The sequence below is a fragment of the Cervus elaphus genome, chromosome 14 (assembly GCF_910594005.1).
Source record: "Cervus elaphus chromosome 14, mCerEla1.1, whole genome shotgun sequence".
NCBI classification, from domain to species: domain Eukaryota; kingdom Metazoa; phylum Chordata; class Mammalia; order Artiodactyla; family Cervidae; genus Cervus; species Cervus elaphus.
In genome coordinates, this window is record NC_057828.1 from 10,474,808 (window position 1) to 10,498,722 (window position 23,915).

Below are 23,915 nucleotides of genomic sequence, written 5' to 3' on the forward strand. Positions count from 1 at the left end.
ATGGGAATCTTCCCAATCAGGGATCAAGCCTGAATCTCCTGCACTGGCATGCAGATTCTTAACCACGGAGCCACCAGGGAAGCCTACAGGATTCTTAATCAACAAATTCCATTTCAGGATCCCCCTTACTGCATCAATCGCAGCTTCATTCAATAGTAAGTCTCACCTCTTAGTAGGTCTTATGGCATTTTGATTGGTTGTTATCCATCACTCTGCCACTTGGCTCATTCAAACTCTTTCGTATTAGAGCCTCAGAATGAATCGTCCCCCTCACCCGAGACACCTGGGGTTGGGGGCTCCTTCCTTCTGCAGGGAGCCCCTGTTGGTACCCACATGCCACACCCAGTTCTAGAGGAATCTGGGAATGGAGGAGCCTCCAGGCATAGAGGAAGTTCAGTCCAGTTTTGCCTCCTAAGTTTTGATGTGTCCAGTCAATCCTGTTAACTCCATGCACCCTGTTGTACTGTAGGTCTCTAGAACTTTTCATTGCAACTAAAACTTTGTAACTATTGAATAGACACTCCCCATAACAGACACTCCCCTTAGCAACTTCCTCCCAGCTCTTGGAACCACCCTTCTACTCTCTGCTTCTCTGATTTTTCCTTTAGATACCGCAGTTAAATGGACTCATGCAGAATTTGTCCTCCTTTGACTGGCTTATTTCACTCTTACTAATGTCTTCCAGCTTCATGCATATTGCTGCAAATGACAGGATTCCCTTCTTTTTTAACTGAATCACACTCCACTGTACATATACACCACATATTTTTATTGATTCATCAGCTTTTGGGCACTGGGCAGTTTTTCTATCTTGTTTGTTGTACACAGTGCAACAATGGACATGAGGTTGTAGATCTCTCCTGGACATTCTAGTTTTATCTCCTTTGGACATAAACTCTGGAGTGATTGCCGCATCTTATGATATAGTTTTCTTAGTAATTTTTTCAGGGACCTCCACTGTTTTCCATAATGGCTATGCCATTTTAATCATTTTAATTTCTACCAACAGGGTACAAAAGTTCTACTTCTCCACATCCTTCATATATATATATATATAAACTGCATCCTGAAAGGTGATTTCTTCTTTTGATTTGGATTCCATTTCTCTGATACTGACTGATATTGAGCACTTTTCCTATATGTATTGATCACTTCAGTGTCTCCTATGAAGAAATGTCTATTGAAGCTCTTTACACATTTTTTTAAACTCAATTATTTGCCTGCTGTTGTTTTCAAGTTGAGTTGTACTTGTTTCTTACATATTCTGTATATCGGACCCTTATTCAGTTACAAAGTTTGCAGATACTTCCTCTCATTCTATAGGTTGCCTTTTGTTGATTGTTGAGGAGACTATTCTTTCTTCACTTGGTAATTTTAGAACCCTGATAAAGATCATTTGTCCACACATGGCAATGATCCAGTGGCAAAAAAAAAAAACAACTTATCACCTGTAGTCTTCTGAAATTAAGTATCTATTGATCTACAGATTTTGAAGAACATACTGCAAAATATTTTGGTGAAACTAGACAGTCAGAATAGGTAGATCAGATGTCCACTCCTTACTAACTTGAAGACCTCATAGTGAAGAAAATGAGAAGTTCAGTACAGGCCAAGGGACCACAGTTCTTCTGTGGTTACTCTAAGAGTCTCTTCTTGGAAACGCAAAAAATACGTCTACCCGAAATTAAATTCTCCAAGTTGATCATTAGAGTAGCAATATTATAATGTAGCTTAAAATGTTTGTTTGAAATTTCTGGTTTTGATAGGGAAAGAAGAAGGCCCGGAGAATTAAGAGCTGTCACTCTGACAGTTTCCTATTAACCTGGTTATATCTCATCTCTCTTCCACCCCTTTCCCCTCCTTTGGAGAGATCAGAGGACTCCTCTCTTTGTTGTTTAGTCACTAAGTCATGTCTGACTCATTTGTGACCCCATGGACTGCACGCTGCCAGGTTCCTCTGGTCATGGGATCTACCAGGCAAGAATACTGGGGAGGGTTGCCATTTCGTTCTTCGGAGGATTTTCCCAACCTGGCGACTGAATCGAGTCTCCTCCTTTGCAGGTTGATTCTTTACTACTGAGCCACCGGGAGGACTCTTATTTCAGTCTCTATAAAGCCTTGACCTGAGGCAGAACTTTGCAAAAGGATGCTGATTGCTTCAGAAACCACCACCTCTCACTGCTGCAGACTCATGGCTAGAACATGATTTCAGCAGAACACATAGCATTGAACAGAAAGCCTGTCCTAGGAAGAGCTATTATACATCCTGATTTTTCTTTTTAACAACTGAGTTTACACATTGGATGTGCTACATGGGATCCCTGTGTACATGTGTCCTCACGCCAATGGTAGGACAGCTCTAGACAGTCAGTGTTCTAAATTTGAAGATCAGGGTGGAAATAGAAGAAGTTGAGACTTGTGCAAAAAAGACAGGATTGCAGGCTTTGCAAAAGTATTCTGCCATGATAGAGTCATTTTTTACTCTTAATTCTCATGCTCTATGAGTATTTTAGAAACTAGTATGGCATCTACAGTGCAATGAGAACGATGCTTCTTATTGTTTTGAACATGTGTGTGTGTGTTTAGTCTAAGATCACGACTATTCCAGGGAAATAGATAAGGATCTAAGTGCCCTGTTCATTTCCTGATACACCCCACCTCTAAATCACAGGAGGGTTTCCTTTCTTATCTTTATTCAGCTGTTCATTTATCTTGGTCACAGAATAAAAAGAGGAGAGATGTGTGTGTCTGAGTGTGTGTGTGTGTGTGTGTATAGAAGTTAAAAAACATGTTGTGATTTTAGTGGCGTGTGTTTCCTATTCATGCAAACGTCTTTATTTTTTTTTCATTTATTTTTATTAGTTGGAGGCTAATTACTTTACAATATTGTAGTGGGTTTTGTCATACATTGACATGAATCACCCATGGATTTACATGTATTCCCCATCTCGATCCCCCCTCCCACCTCCCTCTCCACCCGATTCCTCTGGCTCTTCCCAGTGCACCAGGCCCGAGCACTTGTCTCATGCATCCAACCTGGGCTGATGATCTGTTTCACCCTAGAGAATATAAATGTTTCGATGCTGTTCTCTCAAAACATCCCACCCTCACCTTCTCCCACAGAGTCCAAAAGTCTGTTCTGTCATCTGTGTCTCTTTTTCTGTTTTGCATATAGGGTATCATTACCACCTTTCTAAATCCCATATATATGTATTAGTATGCTGTAATGTTCTTTATCTTTCTGGCTTACTTCACTCTGTATAATGGGCTCCAGTGTCATCCATCTCACTAGAACTGATTCAAATGAATTCTTTTTAATGGCGGAGTAATATTCCATGGTGTATATGTACCACAGCTTCCTTATCCATTCGTCTGCTGTTGGGCATCTAGGTTGCTGCCATGTCCTGGCTATTATAAACAGTGCTGCGATGAACATTGGGGTGCATGTGTCTCTTTCAGATCTCTCAATTCCAGAAAAATAAATGACCCAATCAAAAAATGGGCCAAAGAACTAAACAGACATTTCTCCAAAGAAGACATACAGATGGCTAACAAACACATGAAAAGATGCTCAACATCACTCATTATCAGAGAAATGCAAATCAAAACCACAATGAGGTACCATTACACGCCAGTCAGGATGGCTGCTATCCAAAAGTCTACAAGCAATAAATGCTGGAGAGGGTGTGGAGAAAAGGGAACCCTCTTACACTGTTGGTGGGAATGCAAACTAGTACAGCCGCTATGGAGAACAGTGTGGAGATTCCTTAAAAAACTGGAAATAGAACTGCCATATGACCCAGCAATACCACTCCTGGGCATACACACTGAGGAAACCAGAACTGCAAACATCTTTAAATGGTAAGAGATCCTTCAACCTCTAGGACTGCCCCTTCCCAGAACCCCTTCACAAATCACTACCTTCTGTTAATTTATAATGAAATTTTTTCTCAAGTTTCAAGATAAGTTTCAAGATAAAAGCTGTTCTTATTTTCTATGGGATATTTTACTTTATTCCTTTAGTTTAGGTAACATTTTTGTTTAGAACTCAGTAACACACAGACATACCATTTATCATCATTTTATTCAAATTTTATATATGAAATCCCTATGTCCATTTACGTCTGCTCCATCATCCACTGTGACCAAGGAATGCCTGTTCATTTCTGAATAGTTATGAGATCTAACACAATTGACAACCATTCCACTCACTATATGCCTTTATATTTGGCTTTCTAATTTGTAAATATATGAATTTAAAAAGTATGAGTAAAATAAAGGCTAAGTTATCTACATTTAATATAAAGAGAAAATAAATGCTGTTAAGGACAGGGACTTCTTAAAGAAGATTTTTTATCAATCTTCCAATATTTAAGACAAAGAGTAACTAAAATATGTAAAATATTTGATGAATATCTTAAAAGTGTAAGATCATCATAAGAGATCCAATAAATGAATGATTGTTGTTGTTCAGTTGCTCAGTGTGCCCAACACTCTGCAACTCCATGGACTGCAGCACAGTAGGCTACCTGTCCTTGTATGAATGACTGGAGTCTCTGAAAGTAAAATCACAGCAAAGATGTTCAGCAAGTATTAAACATTATGATGCAAAGTTTTCTGGATAAAAGACTTTGAAACTGTTTATTAAAAAGAATAATGAGTATATTCTTGCAATGACTAATAGCAAATGAAACTGCAGTAAAGCTACTAGGTTTTAAAAATAAAAGTCCTTTGGGTAGCTGGAATAAAGATAGGGAGAAATATAAGGGGATAAAAACTAGAATTTTAAGAGCCTTTTTGGAGAGAAATTCTCTGTGTTGGAAGAAAAGAGACAAACACATTGAAGTAACACAAGGAGGGAATGATGAATCGTGAACTTTTCACCAGCCAAGCAGAATGAGTTTCAAAAGTCCTTACAGGCAAATAGTGAAAGATCTAAGGTATTTTGATCTCCTATGACTAGTGGAACGAGCAGATGTGAGAAAACAGAATCCTTAATGACAATGACTTGCAAACAGATATGAGGACTAAACTTGCAGTTCCTTACTCAACAGAGACGGAGCTGTGTGCCAAGGCAGAGACCTTGGTGGTGGACATGAGGGTGACTTCCTCACAACAATTCATTAAGTTCCACCTCTGTGGAGGGTGCTTTTCTATACATGTGTGCATTTTTACAAAAACATATTTTAGAAGTAACAAGATAGATTAAAAACTCTAATGAAACACCTTATCTATAAATATTGAACATACAGATACATACAGAACTTGTAGATAAAACTGTAGATAAAACTAATACTAAATCTATACAACAAAACAACTTAAGTTATACTAAATGAGGGCCCTCAGGAAAGAAGCTGTGAGGCCTCCTTCGGTCTGGTGCAGATGAGGCTCCTGGTGTTGTCGGGGCTCCATTCCCTCTGGGGTCCAAAATGGGGTCCAGGTCTTCAGGGACTCAGCGTAGAGCCTGAAACATGAACACAGGTGATGGAGTCCCTGGGAACGTGCACTGTCAGACAGAAGAGGCTTCCCTGGGGAGGGTGTCCGGGACCCAGAAGAGCTCCCAGGATCTAGACTTGGCTTTGGGGCTCAGATCTGCAGGGCACTGTGTCTGGTTGCTGCTCTTTGTTGAGGGTGTTGTCTGTGAGCAGGAAGTGTTTAGAAATGTCCCACAGGAGCAAGGACACCTGGGCATCTGGCTGGCAAACCTCAACTGAGACTCAGGCAGAGGAACAGGGGACTCTGGGATCCGGGACTAAAAGCTTGGGTCCCCCCTTCCCTCTAGGCCCTGGGAGGAGCAGGAGGGGAGATGACACAGGGGGTAGGAGAACCTGCCCACCCACCCTACACTCAGTACAACTGCTCCTGAGACCTGAGTGCTGGAAACGGACACACACCTGGGGTCTCTCTCTTCCCTAATAATCATTTCCAACCCCCAGCCAAACTCTTCTGACGTTTATGATTTTAAACTGGCATTATGTTTTTGTAATAAAAATGTACATTGTATATGTTTAGCATATTGCAACATTAAAATTGACAAAAGACACTGCTTTTTAAATTGTAATAAAACAAGATATGTTATTAATGACATGATTGGAAAAAAAGAAAAGAACATGAGTAACTTGAATCCTGCCACTCACCCCAAGGGTGCTGCTTAGATGCTTCAGTCGTGCCTGTCTCTGTGCAACCCTATGGATGACAGCCCAGCAGGCTCCTCAGTCACTGGGATTCTCCAGGCAAGAATACTGGAGTGGGTAACCATTTCTTTCCCCAGGGGACCTTCCCTACCCAGATATCGAACCCTGAGTCTCTTTTCTCTCTTGCATTGACAGGTGGGTTCCTTACAACTACACCACCATCCCAAGTGCACATGGCACTGAGTTGCTTTCTGGTGTTTCTTTATTTGGGGAATTGGAAACACACATAGAAAAAACTACAGAACTTTCAACTTCAGGTTGATAAAATGTGCCTGAGGTAACCCAGGACCCCAGGGTTCTAGAACCTGAGGGACCCCAGACTTGGGCACCCCCAGGATGGCTGGGACCCGCAGGACCAGGGAGCACCCACAGGGAGGCAGAGCTCCCAGGTCAGCCCCTGCCTGCAGGAGCTCTGGGCGCCTGTGTCTCCTTCACTCTGTTCCCAGGAGCCCAGGACTGGGGAGGGCGGGGCCGCCCCAACCTCTCTCTGCACTGGTGGTGGACTAGGGGTGCCCCCTGCTGCCTTTGGGGGGTTGGAGGGCAGAGCTGGGTCCTGCAGAGGGAGACGAGGAAGCCCGCAGGGGGGGTCTTCAAAGAGAACACGCTGGAACAGCAGCTCCTGGACTCCTGCACACAGTGGCCCCACAGTGCCCCAGCCTCCCTGCAAATGTAAGAGCGGCAGGAGGAGCCAGCCCAGCAACCTCGGGGGCATCTGGGGATGGGACCTGTGCCCTGGGGAGACGTGCCCAGGGCATCCTCCACTCGTCTGCATGGACTGTGACCACCCTCTGGACATGGACCTCTCACATGGAAGTACCTTCAGCACATCAGCCTTCACTGGTGTGGTGGCTCCAGGAGTCCGAGCCCAGGCAGGGACCCAGATCCTGTGTGCTGTGACTCATCCCCCATGGGAGTGCCCTCTACATGAGGGATTAACAGTGAGGACAGACATGAGGGGAAGTCACAAGTCCTGAGAGTGCAGGAGAAGAGAATTGACCTGGAGTTTGTGATGGACAGGGAGGCCTGGCGTGCTGCGATTCACGGGGTCGCAAAGAGTCGGACATGACTGAGTCACTGAACTGAACTGAACTGAACTGAACTGACAGGCACATGGTCTCCAGTATCAAGTGGCAATGAGATTTTTGCACCCTAGGATATGGCCATCGTAGTTCAGCATGCAATAGAAAGCAGAGTCTGCAGTGCACAATACCTGAGATGTGCTGACCAGAGAGCAGGCTTCCACACCAGTCAGTGACAGAAGCAGGAAAAGGAAGCTCTTATGGGAAAAATAATCTTTGAAGAGCAAACCAAGAAAAACTTTATAAACACAGCTCAGTGCAAGTCCAGGACAAAATCTCTCTATCATGTCATTAAAATATGAAAAGAATAAGTCTACACACATTTCCTTCTTCCTAATTTCATGTTCTCCTTCCTTAGCCTCCAAGCTGGGTGTTTAACCCTAAATTTCCAGGAACCCTCTCCCATCAGATCCCAACTGAATGTTGTTTCCTCTTGTGTCCCTTCCTCATCACTGCACCAAATGGTCTCCACAATGTATTCCATAGAAACACAACCATGAGCAACGAGGTGATTAGAAGGAGCGACCCACCCACTTCTCCTGCTCCAGTTGAGGCCATGCTGGCTCTCACAGCATCACCCTGAACTTCTTCCTAGGATTCTGGAAAGACACTCCACTGTGGATAGCAGATGGCAGTCATCTGTGCTCTGTGCAGTCAGAGCCCTCCAATAAGACACTGATCTCAGCTGCAAACCTAGAGATGCTGAAAGAGTCAGTTCTCAACCTCTCACTTCTACAGGCCCATTAGAGCTCTCCCCTTCATGCTCACCAACCTGAAATCACAAGTGTTTTTGACACACGTAAAACATGCCTTTAAGCAATTGTAACAGTCACATCTGGCTAGTGGCTACCACACTATAAAACACAACAACCACTATATGAGTTTATACATGTGCACATGCTTAGTCACTGAGTCATGTTCAACAATTTGTGACTCCATGGACTGTAGCCCTCCAGGCCCCTCTGTCATGGAATTCTCCAGGCAAGAACACTGGAGTGGGTAGTCATTTCCTTCTTCAGGGGATCTTCGTGACCCAAGTTTCAAACCCAGTTCTCTTGCATTGCAGGTGAATTCTTTACCATCTGAATCACTAGGGAAGATTGAATGAATCTGGAGATCAGTGCCACTTGTTCTAACACTTCTGATAGATTGTGGTAGAAGAGTTTCTGGAATGCCAGGGACTTTGTTACAAGGGAAGGTTAGGGCTTGCCTGGTGGCTGAGTGGTAAAGAATCTGCCTGCCAATGGAGGAGACATGGGTTGGATCCCTGGGTTGGGAAGAGGATTTGGAGAAGGATACGGCAAACCACTTTAATATTCTTCCCTGGAGAATACATGGACAGAGGAGCCTGGTGGCATATGGGTCCATGGGATCTCCAAGGGTCAGACAAAACTGAGTGACTGAGCATGCAAGGCTATATATAGGATGTTACCACCCCTCTGTTATCTTCTCTCTCCTGATTATTTTCTCTGCATTTTCTGGCCATTTCAAGATGGCTGTTTGCTGATAGATTAACAAAGACAAGACTTTTGCCCCATGAAAGTATTTAGCCTGAGGGGCTAAGAGAGGGATGTGATGCTCTACTGGTTTCCATGGTAACCAATTTAACCAAGGAACCAAACTGCTGTTCTTTCCTGCTGGAAATGGTAGACTCCCAACCCCCCACTCCAAGAGAAGAATGCTGCAGCTGCTGTCTTCTGCCTGTCCCCTGCTATCCACAGTGGGTGTCTCTCCAGGATCCTTTTACTTCAGACATGGAAATCATCCCGTCTATTAAACCTTTAACATCTCTGTCAACTCTGGGATCTTTCTTTGGTCTCAAGTCTAGATAAGCACAGGACTTGCAGGCCTGTGAATTGTACCCCAACAGTTTCTACAGACCATTTGACTGGCTTGATTTGATGATTCATTTGTAGGTATTTCTTGGGGTCATGCACACAGCCCAGGTACTCATGAGCCTTTGGGACACTGAAACAGCAATGTCAACACCCAGATCTTACAGGAATTCCCAGCAGGTGTTCCTCTTGAGGGGACAGGGGGACATGGTCCAGGGCACCTGTGCTGAACATCATCAGAGAAGAGGTGAGGAGGGAGGGAGAGACACTGCATCTCCTCACGAGCCCATCCCTCCACCACTGACTCTGAGATGAGGGAGGGAGGGACACAGGGCCTTCAGAGAGACACGACCAGCTCACTGAACACTACGCACCACAGTGAGAAGGTGGAACGAGGCACAAGGAATGACATGACATTCCACGCTCACAGACTGGAGACTTAGTCCTGTTGACATTTCTACACGACCTAAACCTAAGTGAAGATTCATTGCAACACCAATCAAAATATTAATGTCACTCTCATAGAAATAGAAAAAGCAATTCCAAAATTATGTATGGAACTACTAAGAACTCCAAATAGACAAAATGAGCTTGAGATCAAAGATCAAAGTTTCTCACCTCTTGATTTCAAAACACATTACAAAGTTATTGGAATCAAAGCTGTATGATACTGACATAGAAACAGATACATAGCCCTAAATACCAGAATAAAAAAAAAAAACAAGTAAACTCATGGATACAAGGTGAAATTAAATTCATGAAGGTTCTAAGACAACAAAATAGGGAAAGGGTAGTCTCTTCAACAATCAGTAGGATGGAAAGTGAACCTACAGAAAAATTGCAAACCATATATCACATTAGGAGCTCATACTCAAAATACATCAGAAAATTCCATGGCTCAAATGCAAAACAAATTAAAAAATAAAAGGTAAATAAATGAGTTGAGGAGTGTGCAAAGATGGTGATCAAAGCCATCTGGAGCTTTGGTCTGGAGGGAGTAGTGGGTTCTAAGGGGAGCAGTCACCCCAGGTCCTGCTGCTCTGAGTCTCTGACCTGGGTCTGGTCAGTCCCAGGAGACCAGGTCAGTAGGGCTTCATGAGCAAATGTGTAAAGAAAGCCAGCGGCCCCTTCACAGTCTCAAGAATCTGTGGCCATGCTGGCCTCTAGGCGCAGCTGGACATGGACTGCTCTCACGGGGAAGCACCTTCAGCACAGCATCCTTGGGAAGGGGTGGTGCTGAGACGAGCTTCAGGAGACTCAGCCCAGGCAGGGACGCCAGAGCACGTGTGCTCTGACTCATTCAACCCTGAGAGCACCCTTCATACAAGGAACAAACAGTGAGGACAAACATGAGGGGAAACCACAAGTCCTGAAAATGCAGAGGGAGAGGGTTCCCGTCTCACCCACCACCTGACACTCACTGCCAGAACTTGGTCTCCAGGGTCAAGTGACTGTGAGACTTTTGTGCCCACAAGGATGTGGCCATCATGGGAGAATTTAAACATGAAGCCAAAGTTCCTCATACATAAAATCCTGCAGGTACTAACCAGAAGCCAAGCTTTCACATTCAGCAGTGAAAGGACAAGGAAAGAGTAGTCTTGTCGTAAAGGACATTTCTAAATGGACAAGCAAAAGGAGATGTCTTTAAGCACAGCACAATACAGCACACGATCACATGGGTCTATAAAATCATTAAAATATGAAAAGAACAAATCAAAATTCTACACATATTTCCTCCTACTTCCTCAGTTTATATTCACCTTCCTTCATCTCCAAAGAGTTAAGTGTAACCCAAGTGGTCCTGGAACCCTCTCCCTCTTAATCCCACCTGAGAGTTGTTCCCTTCCTGCGTTCTCTTCTGCATCACTGCTGTTAATACTTTCCAGGAAGCAGTTTGCAGAAAGACAACCAAGAGCAATGGTGCAGTTATTATACACGTTGACCCACCCATTTCTCCTCCTCCGCTTGGCTCACACAGCATCTCCCTGGTCTTTCCTCCAGGTTCACAGACCTCCCCTGTGCTTCTGGAGTCAGAGCCCTTCAACAAGATGTTGATCCCAGTTGCAAAATTTCATATGAGAGAGAGATGCTGAGAGAATCACATTTTAACCTTACACTTCTACAGGCTCAATATAACTCTTACATTCAAGCTTACAAAGCTGAAATTGCAACACTTATGGACACACTGGAAATATGGCTACTGTGATCAACAAATGTGTGTTTTTTGTGATTTTTAAAAATATGTTAATTATTGTTTGAAATATGTTAATTATAGATAGGGAGATCTGACTAGTGGCTACTCCACTGGAAAGTTCAGCTCTCCTAGCTCCAAAGAAAAGGAAAAGGCAACTAATTGCCTCTTCAGGTTTTTCTCTGTTGTAGACAATTTGATGCCCTGATGAGATCAGTCATATGTAGGTATGCCTGGGGCTCTTGAACCTAGGCCAGGCATTGGGAGTGTGCTTGTGAACATCCCAATAGTAAGGTGAACACTCAGACTCAAAGAAAACTCCCAGCAGGGGGCTCACTTGTAGGCAGTGGTGAAGGGCATGGCCCAGAGCTCCTGTAGGACAAGTAAGCAGAGAGTAGGTTCAGGGGGGAGGGTGGGGACGTTCACCGTCTTCACGAGCCCATCATTCCCATCCCTGTCTCTAGAGGACCCAAGCAAGGCGGCACAAAAGCCTCCTTAGGAAGTGAAAAATTTGTGCACTGAACACCACAGAATACTTTTGAAAGAAAGAAGAGACAAGTAATTGGAATGACACACCATACTCATAGACTGGAATATTTAGTGTTGTTGACCTTCCTATGCTCCTAAAAGTGATGTACATATATGTTGAAACTACTGACAAGGTCTCATGACATTTTGGAAATAAAAAATCACAATGGAAATAAAAAATCCTCAAACACTAAAACTTATGCAACTGAAGAGAAACCCAAAGAGCAAAAAGTCTTGAGAGCAAATAGTAACAATGGGGCCTTCGGACTTCCTGAATTCAAAACAGGTAAGAATGCCACAACAGTCAAAACTGTGTTCTACCTGCAGCAAAACAGGCAGAGAGACCAATAAATCACAAGGATGGAATCCTGAATAAATTCATACATATGAGGCCAAATGATCTTTGCCAGGGTTCCAAAATGACCATGTGAAGAAAGGATGGTCTCCTCAACAATCAGCAGAAAGGCAAACTGATGGAATGAGAAGAAGTATCTGCAAACTTTGTATCTGCATAGTGGGCCAATATTCAGAATATATAGCAACTACTACAGCTCAACTTCAAAACAACAACAGGCAAATAACTGACATTAAAAAATAAAAAATGTGTAAATGGCTTCAATAGACATTTCTTCATAGAATACAGAGAGGTGACCAATATTCATAGGCATAGTGCTCAACATCACTACGTATCAGTGAAATGGAAACCAAGTCAAAAGGAGATATCACCTTTCAGGCTGTGTATTATAAAAGGAAAATAAAAGATGTTGGCAACAAAGTAGAGAAATGGAACTTTTGTACCTGTTGGTAGGGATATAAAATGACATAGCTGTTATGGAACAGTTTGGAAGTCCTTCAAAAAATTATTAAGAGAACGATCATAAAATCCAGGAATCACTCTTTTGAGTTTATGTCCAAAGAAGATAAAATGAGAATGTCCAGGAGATATCTACAATCACATATCCATTGCTGTACTGTACACAAAAACCAGGAAAACTGCCCAGTGTCCACGGGCAGATAAATCAAAGAGAAAATGTGGTATATACACACACTGGAAGGTGTTTCAGCATTCTAAAATGAAGGATATCTTGTCATTTGCAGCACCGTGAATGAAGCTCGAGGATATTGGTTAAGAGTGAAATAAGGTGGTCAAAGGAGGACAAATACTGCACAATTCCATTTACCTGATGTATCTAAAGGAAAATTCAGAGAAGCAGAGAGTAGAAGGGTGGTTCCAAGAACTGGGAGGAGGTTGCCAGAGGGAGTGTCTGCTCAATGTTTATAAAAGTTTTGTTGAAGGATGGAAAAAATTGTAGAGACAAGCTGAAAAACACAGTACATTGAATTAACAGGCCTGACGGGACACTGAGTGATAACTGCAGGTCAGGGGTCCAGAGCAGTCACAATGGGAACACGCCGAGGTTCTCAGTTTGGCTTTTCAACAAAGGAGGGTCGAGAGCTTAGGCCATTGTCCTCAGCACCTTCTTCACATGAGGAAAATGAATATTAAGCAAACATGAGGAATGGCTGAGCTGAGGAAAGAATCAGGTAATGTATAGACAGTGTGCAGAGGTGATGAGAAGTGCTGAGAAAGTTCACAGGTGACTTGTGCTGTGTAAGAAGGAAACCTCCTGAGGAAACACACAGAGACACAGAGCTTCAGAATCGGACCAGTGGGCCCACACATGGGCCCCCAACCCCGATTCACACAAACCCACAGCATCGAAATGATGTCGTTGCCTCCAGGTACCATAGAACAAAGACACTGTTCTTTCCTGGGAGATCAGCCTCTTCTCTGCACCTCCCGCCCGCACCCCAAGTAGGAATCCAGCATCAGGGCCACTCTCCAACCAGAGCCAGTCAGAGAACCCCAGCTTTATCAGTTGGATTGTACCTCAGCAGAATGATGATCCCTGAATATTTACCGTGTTCACTGGCTTCCCCAGATTCCTGTGACTGGAGAGAAGGAAACAGAGTGAGGTGTCAGCATCCTGAACTTCGTGCACTAAGTTTTCTGTCATGTGGTTTGTCTCCTCAGATAACTAAAACTCTCTATTTCAGTGACTCCAAAGGAAAACACAGAGTGTCCTGTTGCAAAGTCCCTTTCACATAAGATCTCTCAGTTTCAATTTGTCCAACAAGAACACATTGCTTTTCAAGAAAGAGTACTTTCTGCTAAGCAAAGTACCTACAGTAGTAAATGATGCTGTCATTTTTAATGTCCTTTTGAAACAGGTCTGTGTTGATAATAGATTTATCCTCACTCTTTTCCCAGCCAAGGAATTACATGCCTCAGTGGGAATGTAAATTGTCAGATGACTATAACTGTATTTGTCTGAATAACAGATAAGGTGAAGCAACAATCTTATCCCAGATCAAATAAGGTGCACTTACGTTCACAGTACTCAGAGCCTGTACCTCAGGCAAGTCCTGGAAGGGTGCCATCACCAGACTCTCCTGGGAAGCTAGAGGGACAAGGAAGAGACATTGGGGCACAGGTGAAGCTGCTCACTAATCACTCAGGAAACTTTTTGTTGGGGCGGGGGCATGGGGTGGAGTGTATGCTTAAGGCATCAGTAACGTGGGACTGAGTTGCTGTTGAATCATCCTCTTTGTTGTATAAATAAGAGCAAATCGGAGGAGCAGGAAATAATGAAACAGAACCTCTGCATTTTAACTAGTGATAACCTAACAGATTGGGAAAAAAGAAACACTAAAATGTATGCCACCTTTCAATGACAGAGACTCATGAACCTCCTGCCTGTTTACATCTTCTGCAAAACAACCCCTATCCAGAAGGATTTCTTCCTAGATCACTGCCTCCCCAGGATTCAGTTAAAGCTACTTTACTTACTGAGTTGTCTGAGAGAGTTTGCTCTTGATTAAACGCAGTCTCTGTTAGAGGACTGAATGCAATTCTCACTTGCCAAATAGCTATTAAGCCAGTATCATTCAGGTCATGTTTCTTGCCAGTCTTCATTTCCCAAAGAATATTTGCACGTCCCTGAATGAATGTCTGTTCACACTCAGAGAAGCCATACATTGAGTGGGACAGTTCATTATGGAGAGAAAGCATGGGGTAAACGTTGAATTTCTTGGACTCGGCTATGCAGGAGGTTTACAAGAGTCAATGTCACCAAGCAGACTGTCAAGTCCCACCGTGAGATCTATTTGACACCTTCCCTTGAGAGTGTGCTGCAGGGTTTAACCAATGTAAGGCTTAGGGTGTTGTCACCCCGTACAGTGAAATATCTCCCTGATGGTAATCTGCTTTTGTCCTTGGTTAAGCAATGACACTAGCACCAACAGATTTGGCCTGTCCTGTCTAAACCAGGGCATACACCTCTCAGATCTGTGAACTGACCAGGAGGATTGTCAGTGCCTAAGTGCCTATCACAGTAATGACTGTGCCAACGTTGGTGATAATCTACTTCTATTTGCCCTGGGTTCCTTGACCACTGAGACCATCTTACAATGATGGACACGGTCTGGACCTGTGGAGCTCTAGTACATCCAGGCAAAAACACAGATGCATGGACCCCTTGCTCCGTGACTAGGATTTTAACGCTGAGTGATAACTGAAGGTCAGGGGTCCAGAGCAGTCACAATGGGAACACGCCGAGGTTCTCAGTTTGGCTTTTCAACAAAGGAGGGTCGAGAGCTTGGGCCATTGTCCTCAGCACCTTCTTCACGTGAGGAAAATGAATATTAAGCAAACATGAGGAATGGCTGAGCTGAGGAAAGAATCAGGTAATGTATAGACAGTGTGCAGAGGTGATGAGAAGTGCTGAGAAAGTTCACAGGTGACTTGTGCTGTGTAAGAAGGAAACCTCCTGAGGAAACACACAGAGACACAGAGCTTCAGAATCATACCAGGGGGCCCACACATGGGCCCCCAACCCCGATTCACACAAACCCACAGCATCGAAATGATGCCGTTGCCTCCAGGTACCATAGAACAAAGACACTGTTCTTTCCTGGGAGATCAGTCTCTTCTCTGCACCTCCCGCCCGCACCCCAAGTAGGAATCCAGCATCAGGGCCACTCTCCAACCAGAGCCAGTCAGAGAACCCCAGCTTTATCAGTTGGATTGTACCTCAGCAGAATGATGATCCCTGAATATTTACCGTGTTCACTGGCTTCCCCAGATTCCTGTGACTGGAGAGAAGGAAACAGAGTGAGGTGTCAGCATCCTGAACTTCGTGCACTAAGTTTTCTGTCATGTGGTTTGTCTCCTCAGATAACTAAAACTCTCTATTTCAGTGACTCCAAAGGAAAACACAGAGTGTCCTGTTGCAAAGTCCCTTTCACATAAGATCTCTCAGTTTCAATTTGTCCAACAAGAACACATTGCTTTTTCAAGAAAGAGTACTTTCTGCTAAGCAAAGTACCTACAGTAGTAAATGATGCTGTCATTTTTAATGTCCTTTTGAAACAGGTCTGTGTTGATAATAGATTTATCCTCACTCTTTTCCCAGCCAAGGAATTACATGCCTCAGTGGGAATGTAAATTGTCAGATGACTATAACTGTATTTGTCTGAATAACAGATAAGGTGAAGCAACAATCTTATCCCAGATCAAATAAGGTGCACTTACGTTCACAGTACTCAGAGCCTGTACCTCAGGCAAGTCCTGGAAGGGTGCCATCACCAGACTCTCCTGGGAAGCTAGAGGGACAAGGAAGAGACATTGGGGCACAGGTGAAGCTGCTCACTAATCACTCAGGAAACTTTTTGTTGGGGCGGGGGCATGGGGTGGAGTGTATGCTTAAGGCATCAGTAACGTGGGACTGAGTTGCTGTTGAATCATCCTCTTTGTTGTATAAATAAGAGCAAATCGGAGGAGCAGGAAATAATGAAACAGAACCTCTGCATTTTAACTAGTGATAACCTAACAGATTGGGAAAAAAGAAACACTAAAATGTATGCCACCTTTCAATGACAGAGACTCATGAACCTCCTGCCTGTTTACATCTTCTGCAAAACAACCCCTATCCAGAAGGATTTCTTCCTAGATCACTGCCTCCCCAGGATTCAGTTAAAGCTACTTTACTTACTGAGTTGTCTGAGAGAGTTTGTTCTTGATTAAACGCAGTCTCTGTTAGAGGACTGAATGCAATTCTCACTTGCCAAATAGCTATTAAGCCAGTATCATTCAGGTCATGTTTCTTGCCAGTCTTCATTTCCCAAAGAATATTTGCACGTCCCTGAATGAATGTCTGTTCACACTCAGAGAAGCCATACATTGAGTGGGACAGTTCATTATGGAGAGAAAGCATGGGGTAAACGTTGAATTTCTTGGACTCGGCTATGCAGGAGGTTTACAAGAGTCAATGTCACCAAGCAGACTGTCAAGTCCCACCGTGAGATCTATTTGACACCTTCCCTTGAGAGTGTGCTGCAGGGTTTAACCAATGTAAGGCTTAGGGTGTTGTCACCCCGTACAGTGAAATATCTCCCTGATGGTAATCTGCTTTTGTCCTTGGTTAAGCAATGACACTAGCACCAACAGATTTGGCCTGTCCTGTCTAAACCAGGGCATACACCTCTCAGATCTGTGAACTGACCAGGAGGATTGTCAGTGCCTAAGTGCCTATCACAGTAATGACTGTGCCAACGTTGGTGATAATCTACTTCTATTTGCCCTGGGTTCCTTGACCACTGAGACCATCTTACAATGATGGACACGGTCTGGACCTGTGGAGCTCTAGTACATCCAGGCAAAAACACAGATGCATGGACCCCTTGCTCCGTGACTAGGATTTTAACGCTGAGTGATAACTGAAGGTCAGGGGTCCAGAGCAGTCACAATGGGAACACGCCGAGGTTCTCAGTTTGGCTTTTCAACAAAGGAGGGTCGAGAGCTTGGGCCATTGTCCTCAGCACCTTCTTCACGTGAGGAAAATGAATATTAAGCAAACATGAGGAATGGCTGAGCTGAGGAAAGAATCAGGTAATGTATAGACAGTGTGCAGAGGTGATGAGAAGTGCTGAGAAAGTTCACAGGTGACTTGTGCTGTGTAAGAAGGAAACCTCCTGAGGAAACACACAGAGACACAGAGCTTCAGAATCATACCAGGGGGCCCACACATGGGCCCCCAACCCCGATTCACACAAACCCACAGCATCGAAATGATGCCGTTGCCTCCAGGTACCATAGAACAAAGACACTGTTCTTTCCTGGGAGATCAGTCTCTTCTCTGCACCTCCCGCCCGCACCCCAAGTAGGAATCCAGCATCAGGGCCACTCTCCAACCAGAGCCAGTCAGAGAACCCCAGCTTTATCAGTTGGATTGTACCTCAGCAGAATGATGATCCCTGAATATTTACCGTGTTCACTGGCTTCCCCAGATTCCTGTGACTGGAGAGAAGGAAACAGAGTGAGGTGTCAGCATCCTGAACTTCGTGCACTAAGTTTTCTGTCATGTGGTTTGTCTCCTCAGATAACTAAAACTCTCTATTTCAGTGACTCCAAAGGAAAACACAGAGTGTCCTGTTGCAAAGTCCCTTTCACATAAGATCTCTCAGTTTCAATTTGTCCAACAAGAACACATTGCTTTTTCAAGAAAGAGTACTTTCTGCTAAGCAAAGTACCTACAGTAGTAAATGATGCTGTCATTTTTAATGTCCTTTTGAAACAGGTCTGTGTTGATAATAGATTTATCCTCACTCTTTTCCCAGCCAAGGAATTACATGCCTCAGTGGGAATGTAAATTGTCAGATGACTATAACTGTATTTGTCTGAATAACAGATAAGGTGAAGCAACAATCTTATCCCAGATCAAATAAGGTGCACTTACGTTCACAGTACTCAGAGCCTGTACCTCAGGCAAGTCCTGGAAGGGTGCCATCACCAGACTCTCCTGGGAAGCTAGAGGGACAAGGAAGAGACATTGGGGCACAGGTGAAGCTGCTCACTAATCACTCAGGAAACTTTTTGTTGGGGCGGGGGCATGGGGTGGAGTGTATGCTTAAGGCATCAGTAACGTGGGACTGAGTTGCTGTTGAATCATCCTCTTTGTTGTATAAATAAGAGCAAATCGGAGGAGCAGGAAATAATGAAACAGAACCTCTGCATTTTAACTAGTGATAACCTAACAGATTGGGAAAAAAGAAACACTAAAATGTATGCCACCTTTCAATGACAGAGACTCATGAACCTCCTGCCTGTTTATATCTTCTGCAAAACAACCCCTATCCAGAAGGATTTCTTCCTAGATCACTGCCTCCCCAGGATTCAGTTAAAGCTACTTTACTTACTGAGTTGTCTGAGAGAGTTTGTTCTTGATTAAACGCAGTCTCTGTTAGAGGACTGAATGCAATTCTCACTTGCCAAATAGCTATTAAGCCAGTATCATTCAGGTCATGTTTCTTGCCAGTCTTCATTTCCCAAAGAATATTTGCACGTCCCTGAATGAATGTCTGTTCACACTCAGAGAAGCCATACATTGAGTGGGACAGTTCATTATGGAGAGAAAGCATGGGGTAAACGTTGAATTTCTTGGACTCGGCTATGCAGGAGGTTTACAAGAGTCAATGTCAACAAGCAGACTGTCAAGTCCCACCGTGAGATCTATTTGACACCTTCCCTTGAGAGTGTGCTGCAGGGTTTAACCAATGTAAGGCTTAGGGTGTTGTCACCCCGTACAGTGAAATATCTCCCTGATGGTAATCTGCTTTTGTCCTTGGTTAAGCAATGACACTAGCACCAACAGATTTGGCCTGTCCTGTCTAAACCAGGGCATACACCTCTCAGATCTGTGAACTGACCAGGAGGATTGTCAGTGCCTAAGTGCCTATCACAGTAATGACTGTGCCAACGTTGGTGATAATCTACTTCTATTTGCCCTGGGTTCCTTGACCACTGAGACCATCTTACAATGATGGACACGGTCTGGACCTGTGGAGCTCTAGTACATCCAGGCAAAAACACAGATGCATGGACCCCTTGCTCCGTGACTAGGATTTTAACGCTGAGTGATAACTGAAGGTCAGGGGTCCAGAGCAGTCACAATGGGAACACGCCGAGGTTCTCAGTTTGGCTTTTCAACAAAGGAGGGTCGAGAGCTTGGGCCATTGTCCTCAGCACCTTCTTCACGTGAGGAAAATGAATATTAAGCAAACATGAGGAATGGCTGAGCTGAGGAAAGAATCAGGTAATGTATAGACAGTGTGCAGAGGTGATGAGAATTGTTGAGACAGTTCACAGGTGACTTGTGCTGTGTAAGAAGGAAACCTCCTGAGGAAACACACAGAGACACAGAGCTTCAGAATCATACCAGGGGGCCCACACATGGGCCCCCAACCCCGATTCACACAAACCCACAGCATCGAAATGATGTCGTTGCCTCCAGGTACCATAGAACAAAGACACTGTTCTTTCCTGGGAGATCAGTCTCTTCTCTGCACCTCCCGCCCACACCCCAAGTAGGAATCCAGCATCAGGGCCACTCTCCAACCAGAGCCAGTCAGAGAACCCCAGCTTTATCAGTTGGATTGTACCTCAGCAGAATGATGATCCCTGAATATTTACCGTGTTCACTGGCTTCCCCAGATTCCTGTGACTGGAGAGAAGGAAACAGAGTGAGGTGTCAGCATCCTGAACTTCGTGCACTAAGTTTTCTGTCATGTGGTTTGTCTCCTCAGATAACTAAAACTCTTTATTTCAGTGACTCCAAAGGAAAACACAGAGTGTCCTGTTGCAAAGTCCCTTTCACATAAGATCTCTCAGTTTCAATTTGTCCAACAAGAACACATTGCTTTTCAAGAAAGAGTACTTTCTGCTAAGCAAAGTACCTACAGTAGTAAATGATGCTGTCATTTTTAATGTCCTTTTGAAACAGGTCTGTGTTGATAATAGATTTATCCTCACTCTTTTCCCAGCCAAGGAATTACATGCCTCAGTGGGAATGTAAATTGTCAGATGACTATAACTGTATTTGTCTGAATAACAGATAAGGTGAAGCAACAATCTTATCCCAGATCAAATAAGGTGCACTTACGTTCACAGTACTCAGAGCCTGTACCTCAGGCAAGTCCTGGAAGGGTGCCATCACCAGACTCTCCTGGGAAGCTAGAGGGACAAGGAAGAGACATTGGGGCACAGGTGAAGCTGCTCACTAATCACTCAGGAAACTTTTTGTTGGGGCGGGGGCATGGGGTGGAGTGTATGCTTAAGGCATCAGTAACGTGGGACTGAGTTGCTGTTGAATCATCCTCTTTGTTGTATAAATAAGAGCAAATCGGAGGAGCAGGAAATAATGAAACAGAACCTCTGCATTTTAACTAGTGATAACCTAACAGATTGGGAAAAAAGAAACACTAAAATGTATGCCACCTTTCAATGACAGAGACTCATGAACCTCCTGCCTGTTTATATCTTCTGCAAAACAACCCCTATCCAGAAGGATTTCTTCCTAGATCACTGCCTCCCCAGGATTCAGTTAAAGCTACTTTACTTACTGAGTTGTCTGAGAGAGTTTGTTCTTGATTAAACGCAGTCTCTGTTAGAGGACTGAATGCAATTCTCACTTGCCAAATAGCTATTAAGCCAGTATCATTCAGGTCATGTTTCTTGCCAGTCTTCATTTCCCAAAGAATATTTGCACGTCCCTGAATGAATGTCTGTTCACACTCAGAGAAGCCATACATTGAGTGGGACAGTTCATTATGGAGAGAAAGCATGGGGTAAACGTTGAATTTCTTGGACTCGGCTATGCAGGAGGTTTACAAGAGTCAATGTCACCAAGCAGACTGTCAAGTCCCACCGTGAGATCTATTTGACACCTTCCCTTGAGAGTGTGCTGCAGGGTTTAACCAATGTAAGGCTTAGGGTGTTGTCACCCCGTACAGTGAAATATCTCCCTGATGGTAATCTGCTTTTGTCCTTGGTTAAGCAATGACACTAGCACCAACAGATTTGGCCTGTCCTGTCTAAACCAGGGCATACACCTCTCAGATCTGTGAACTGACCAGGAGGATTGTCAGTGCCTAAGTGCCTATCACAGTAATGACTGTGCCAACGTTGGTGATAATCTACTTCTATTTGCCCTGGGTTCCTTGACCACTGAGACCATCTTACAATGATGGACACGGTCTGGACCTGTGGAGCTCTAGTACATCCAGGCAAAAACACAGATGCATGGACCCCTTGCTCCGTGACTAGGATTTTAACGCTGAGTGATAACTGAAGGTCAGGGGTCCAGAGCAGTCACAATGGGAACACGCCGAGGTTCTCAGTTTGGCTTTTCAACAAAGGAGGGTCGAGAGCTTGGGCCATTGTCCTCAGCACCTTCTTCACGTGAGGAAAATGAATATTAAGCAAACATGAGGAATGGCTGAGCTGAGGAAAGAATCAGGTAATGTATAGACAGTGTGCAGAGGTGATGAGAATTGTTGAGACAGTTCACAGGTGACTTGTGCTGTGTAAGAAGGAAACCTCCTGAGGAAACACACAGAGACACAGAGCTTCAGAATCATACCAGGGGGCCCACACATGGGCCCCCAACCCCGATTCACACAAACCCACAGCATCGAAATGATGTCGTTGCCTCCAGGTACCATAGAACAAAGACACTGTTCTTTCCTGGGAGATCAGTCTCTTCTCTGCACCTCCCGCCCACACCCCAAGTAGGAATCCAGCATCAGGGCCACTCTCCAACCAGAGCCAGTCAGAGAACCCCAGCTTTATCAGTTGGATTGTACCTCAGCAGAATGATGATCCCTGAATATTTACCGTGTTCACTGGCTTCCCCAGATTCCTGTGACTGGAGAGAAGGAAACAGAGTGAGGTGTCAGCATCCTGAACTTCGTGCACTAAGTTTTCTGTCATGTGGTTTGTCTCCTCAGATAACTAAAACTCTCTATTTCAGTGACTCCAAAGGAAAACACAGAGTGTCCTGTTGCAAAGTCCCTTTCACATAAGATCTCTCAGTTTCAATTTGTCCAACAAGAACACATTGCTTTTCAAGAAAGAGTACTTTCTGCTAAGCAAAGTACCTACAGTAGTAAATGATGCTGTCATTTTTAATGTCCTTTTGAAACAGGTTTGTGTTGATAATAGATTTATCCTCACTCTTTTCCCAGCCAAGGAATTACATGCCTCAGTGGGAATGTAAATTGTCAGATGACTATAACTGTATTTGTCTGAATAACAGATAAGGTGAAGCAACAATCTTATCCCAGATCAAATAAGGTGCACTTACGTTCACAGTACTCAGAGCCTGTACCTCAGGCAAGTCCTGGAAGGGTGCCATCACCAGACTCTCCTGGGAAGCTAGAGGGACAAGGAAGAGACATTGGGGCACAGGTGAAGCTGCTCACTAATCACTCAGGAAACTTTTTGTTGGGGCGGGGGCATGGGGTGGAGTGTATGCTTAAGGCATCAGTAACGTGGGACTGAGTTGCTGTTGAATCATCCTCTTTGTTGTATAAATAAGAGCAAATCGGAGGAGCAGGAAATAATGAAACAGAACCTCTGCATTTTAACTAGTGATAACCTAACAGATTGGGAAAAAAGAAACACTAAAATGTATGCCACCTTTCAGTGACAGAGACTCATGAACCTCCTGCCTGTTTACATCTTCTGCAAAACAACCCCTATCCAGAAGGATTTCTTCCTAGATCACTGCCTCCCCAGGATTCAGTTAAAGCTACTTTACTTACTGAGTTGTCTGAGAGAGTCTGTTCTTGATTAAAAGCAGTCTCTGTTAGAGGACTGAATGCAATTCTCACTTGCCAAATAGCTATTAAGCCAGTATCATTCAGGTAATGTTTATGGCCAGTCTTCATTTTCCAAACAATATTTGCACGTCCCTGAGTCAGTGGCCGGCTACACTCACACAAGTCATACATTGAGTGGGACAGTTCATTATGGAGAGGACGCATGGGGTGAACCTGACTATCTCTGACCCAGCTGTGCAGGAGATTTACTACAAGAGTCATGGTGATTAGGCAAACTTTCGAGTCCCAGCGTGAGACCTAATTGACACCTTCCCTTGAGTGTGTGCTATAGGGTTGAATCAATGTAAGGCTTGTGGTAATGTCACCCAGTACAATGAAATTACTCTGAAGATAATCTGCTTTTTTCCTA

The 23,915-nt window shown here is 44.1% G+C and overlaps 1 protein-coding gene across 8 annotated transcripts in view; it reads right to left on the reverse strand.

Annotated features, from left to right (window-relative positions):
• Window positions 1-5,201: 5,201 nt before the first annotated feature.
• The window catches only part of LOC122708283, a 69,633-nt gene continuing 50,919 nt past the window's right edge, over window positions 5,202-23,915 (reverse strand). The window contains exons 5-15 of one of the 8 annotated variants that reach the window (XM_043924554.1): window positions 23,029-23,099; window positions 22,560-22,590; window positions 20,827-20,897; window positions 20,358-20,388; window positions 18,625-18,695; window positions 18,155-18,185; window positions 16,422-16,492; window positions 15,952-15,982; window positions 14,219-14,289; window positions 13,719-13,780; window positions 5,202-5,464 (exon numbers count right to left, since the gene is read on the reverse strand). In XM_043924554.1, coding sequence (XP_043780489.1) covers window positions 5,329-5,464; window positions 13,719-13,780; window positions 14,219-14,289; window positions 15,952-15,982; window positions 16,422-16,492; window positions 18,155-18,185; window positions 18,625-18,695; window positions 20,358-20,388; window positions 20,827-20,897; window positions 22,560-22,590; window positions 23,029-23,099 — 677 coding nt within the window. In that variant the 3' untranslated portion in view covers window positions 5,202-5,328. Of the gene's footprint in view, window positions 5,465-13,324; window positions 13,456-13,718; window positions 13,781-14,218; window positions 14,290-14,747; window positions 15,658-15,951; window positions 15,983-16,421; window positions 16,493-18,154; window positions 18,186-18,624; window positions 18,696-20,357; window positions 20,389-20,826; window positions 20,898-22,559; window positions 22,591-23,028; window positions 23,100-23,915 lie in introns of those variants that run through there. The other 7 variants (XM_043924560.1, XM_043924558.1, XM_043924556.1 and 4 more) reach the window with 7 other exon arrangements.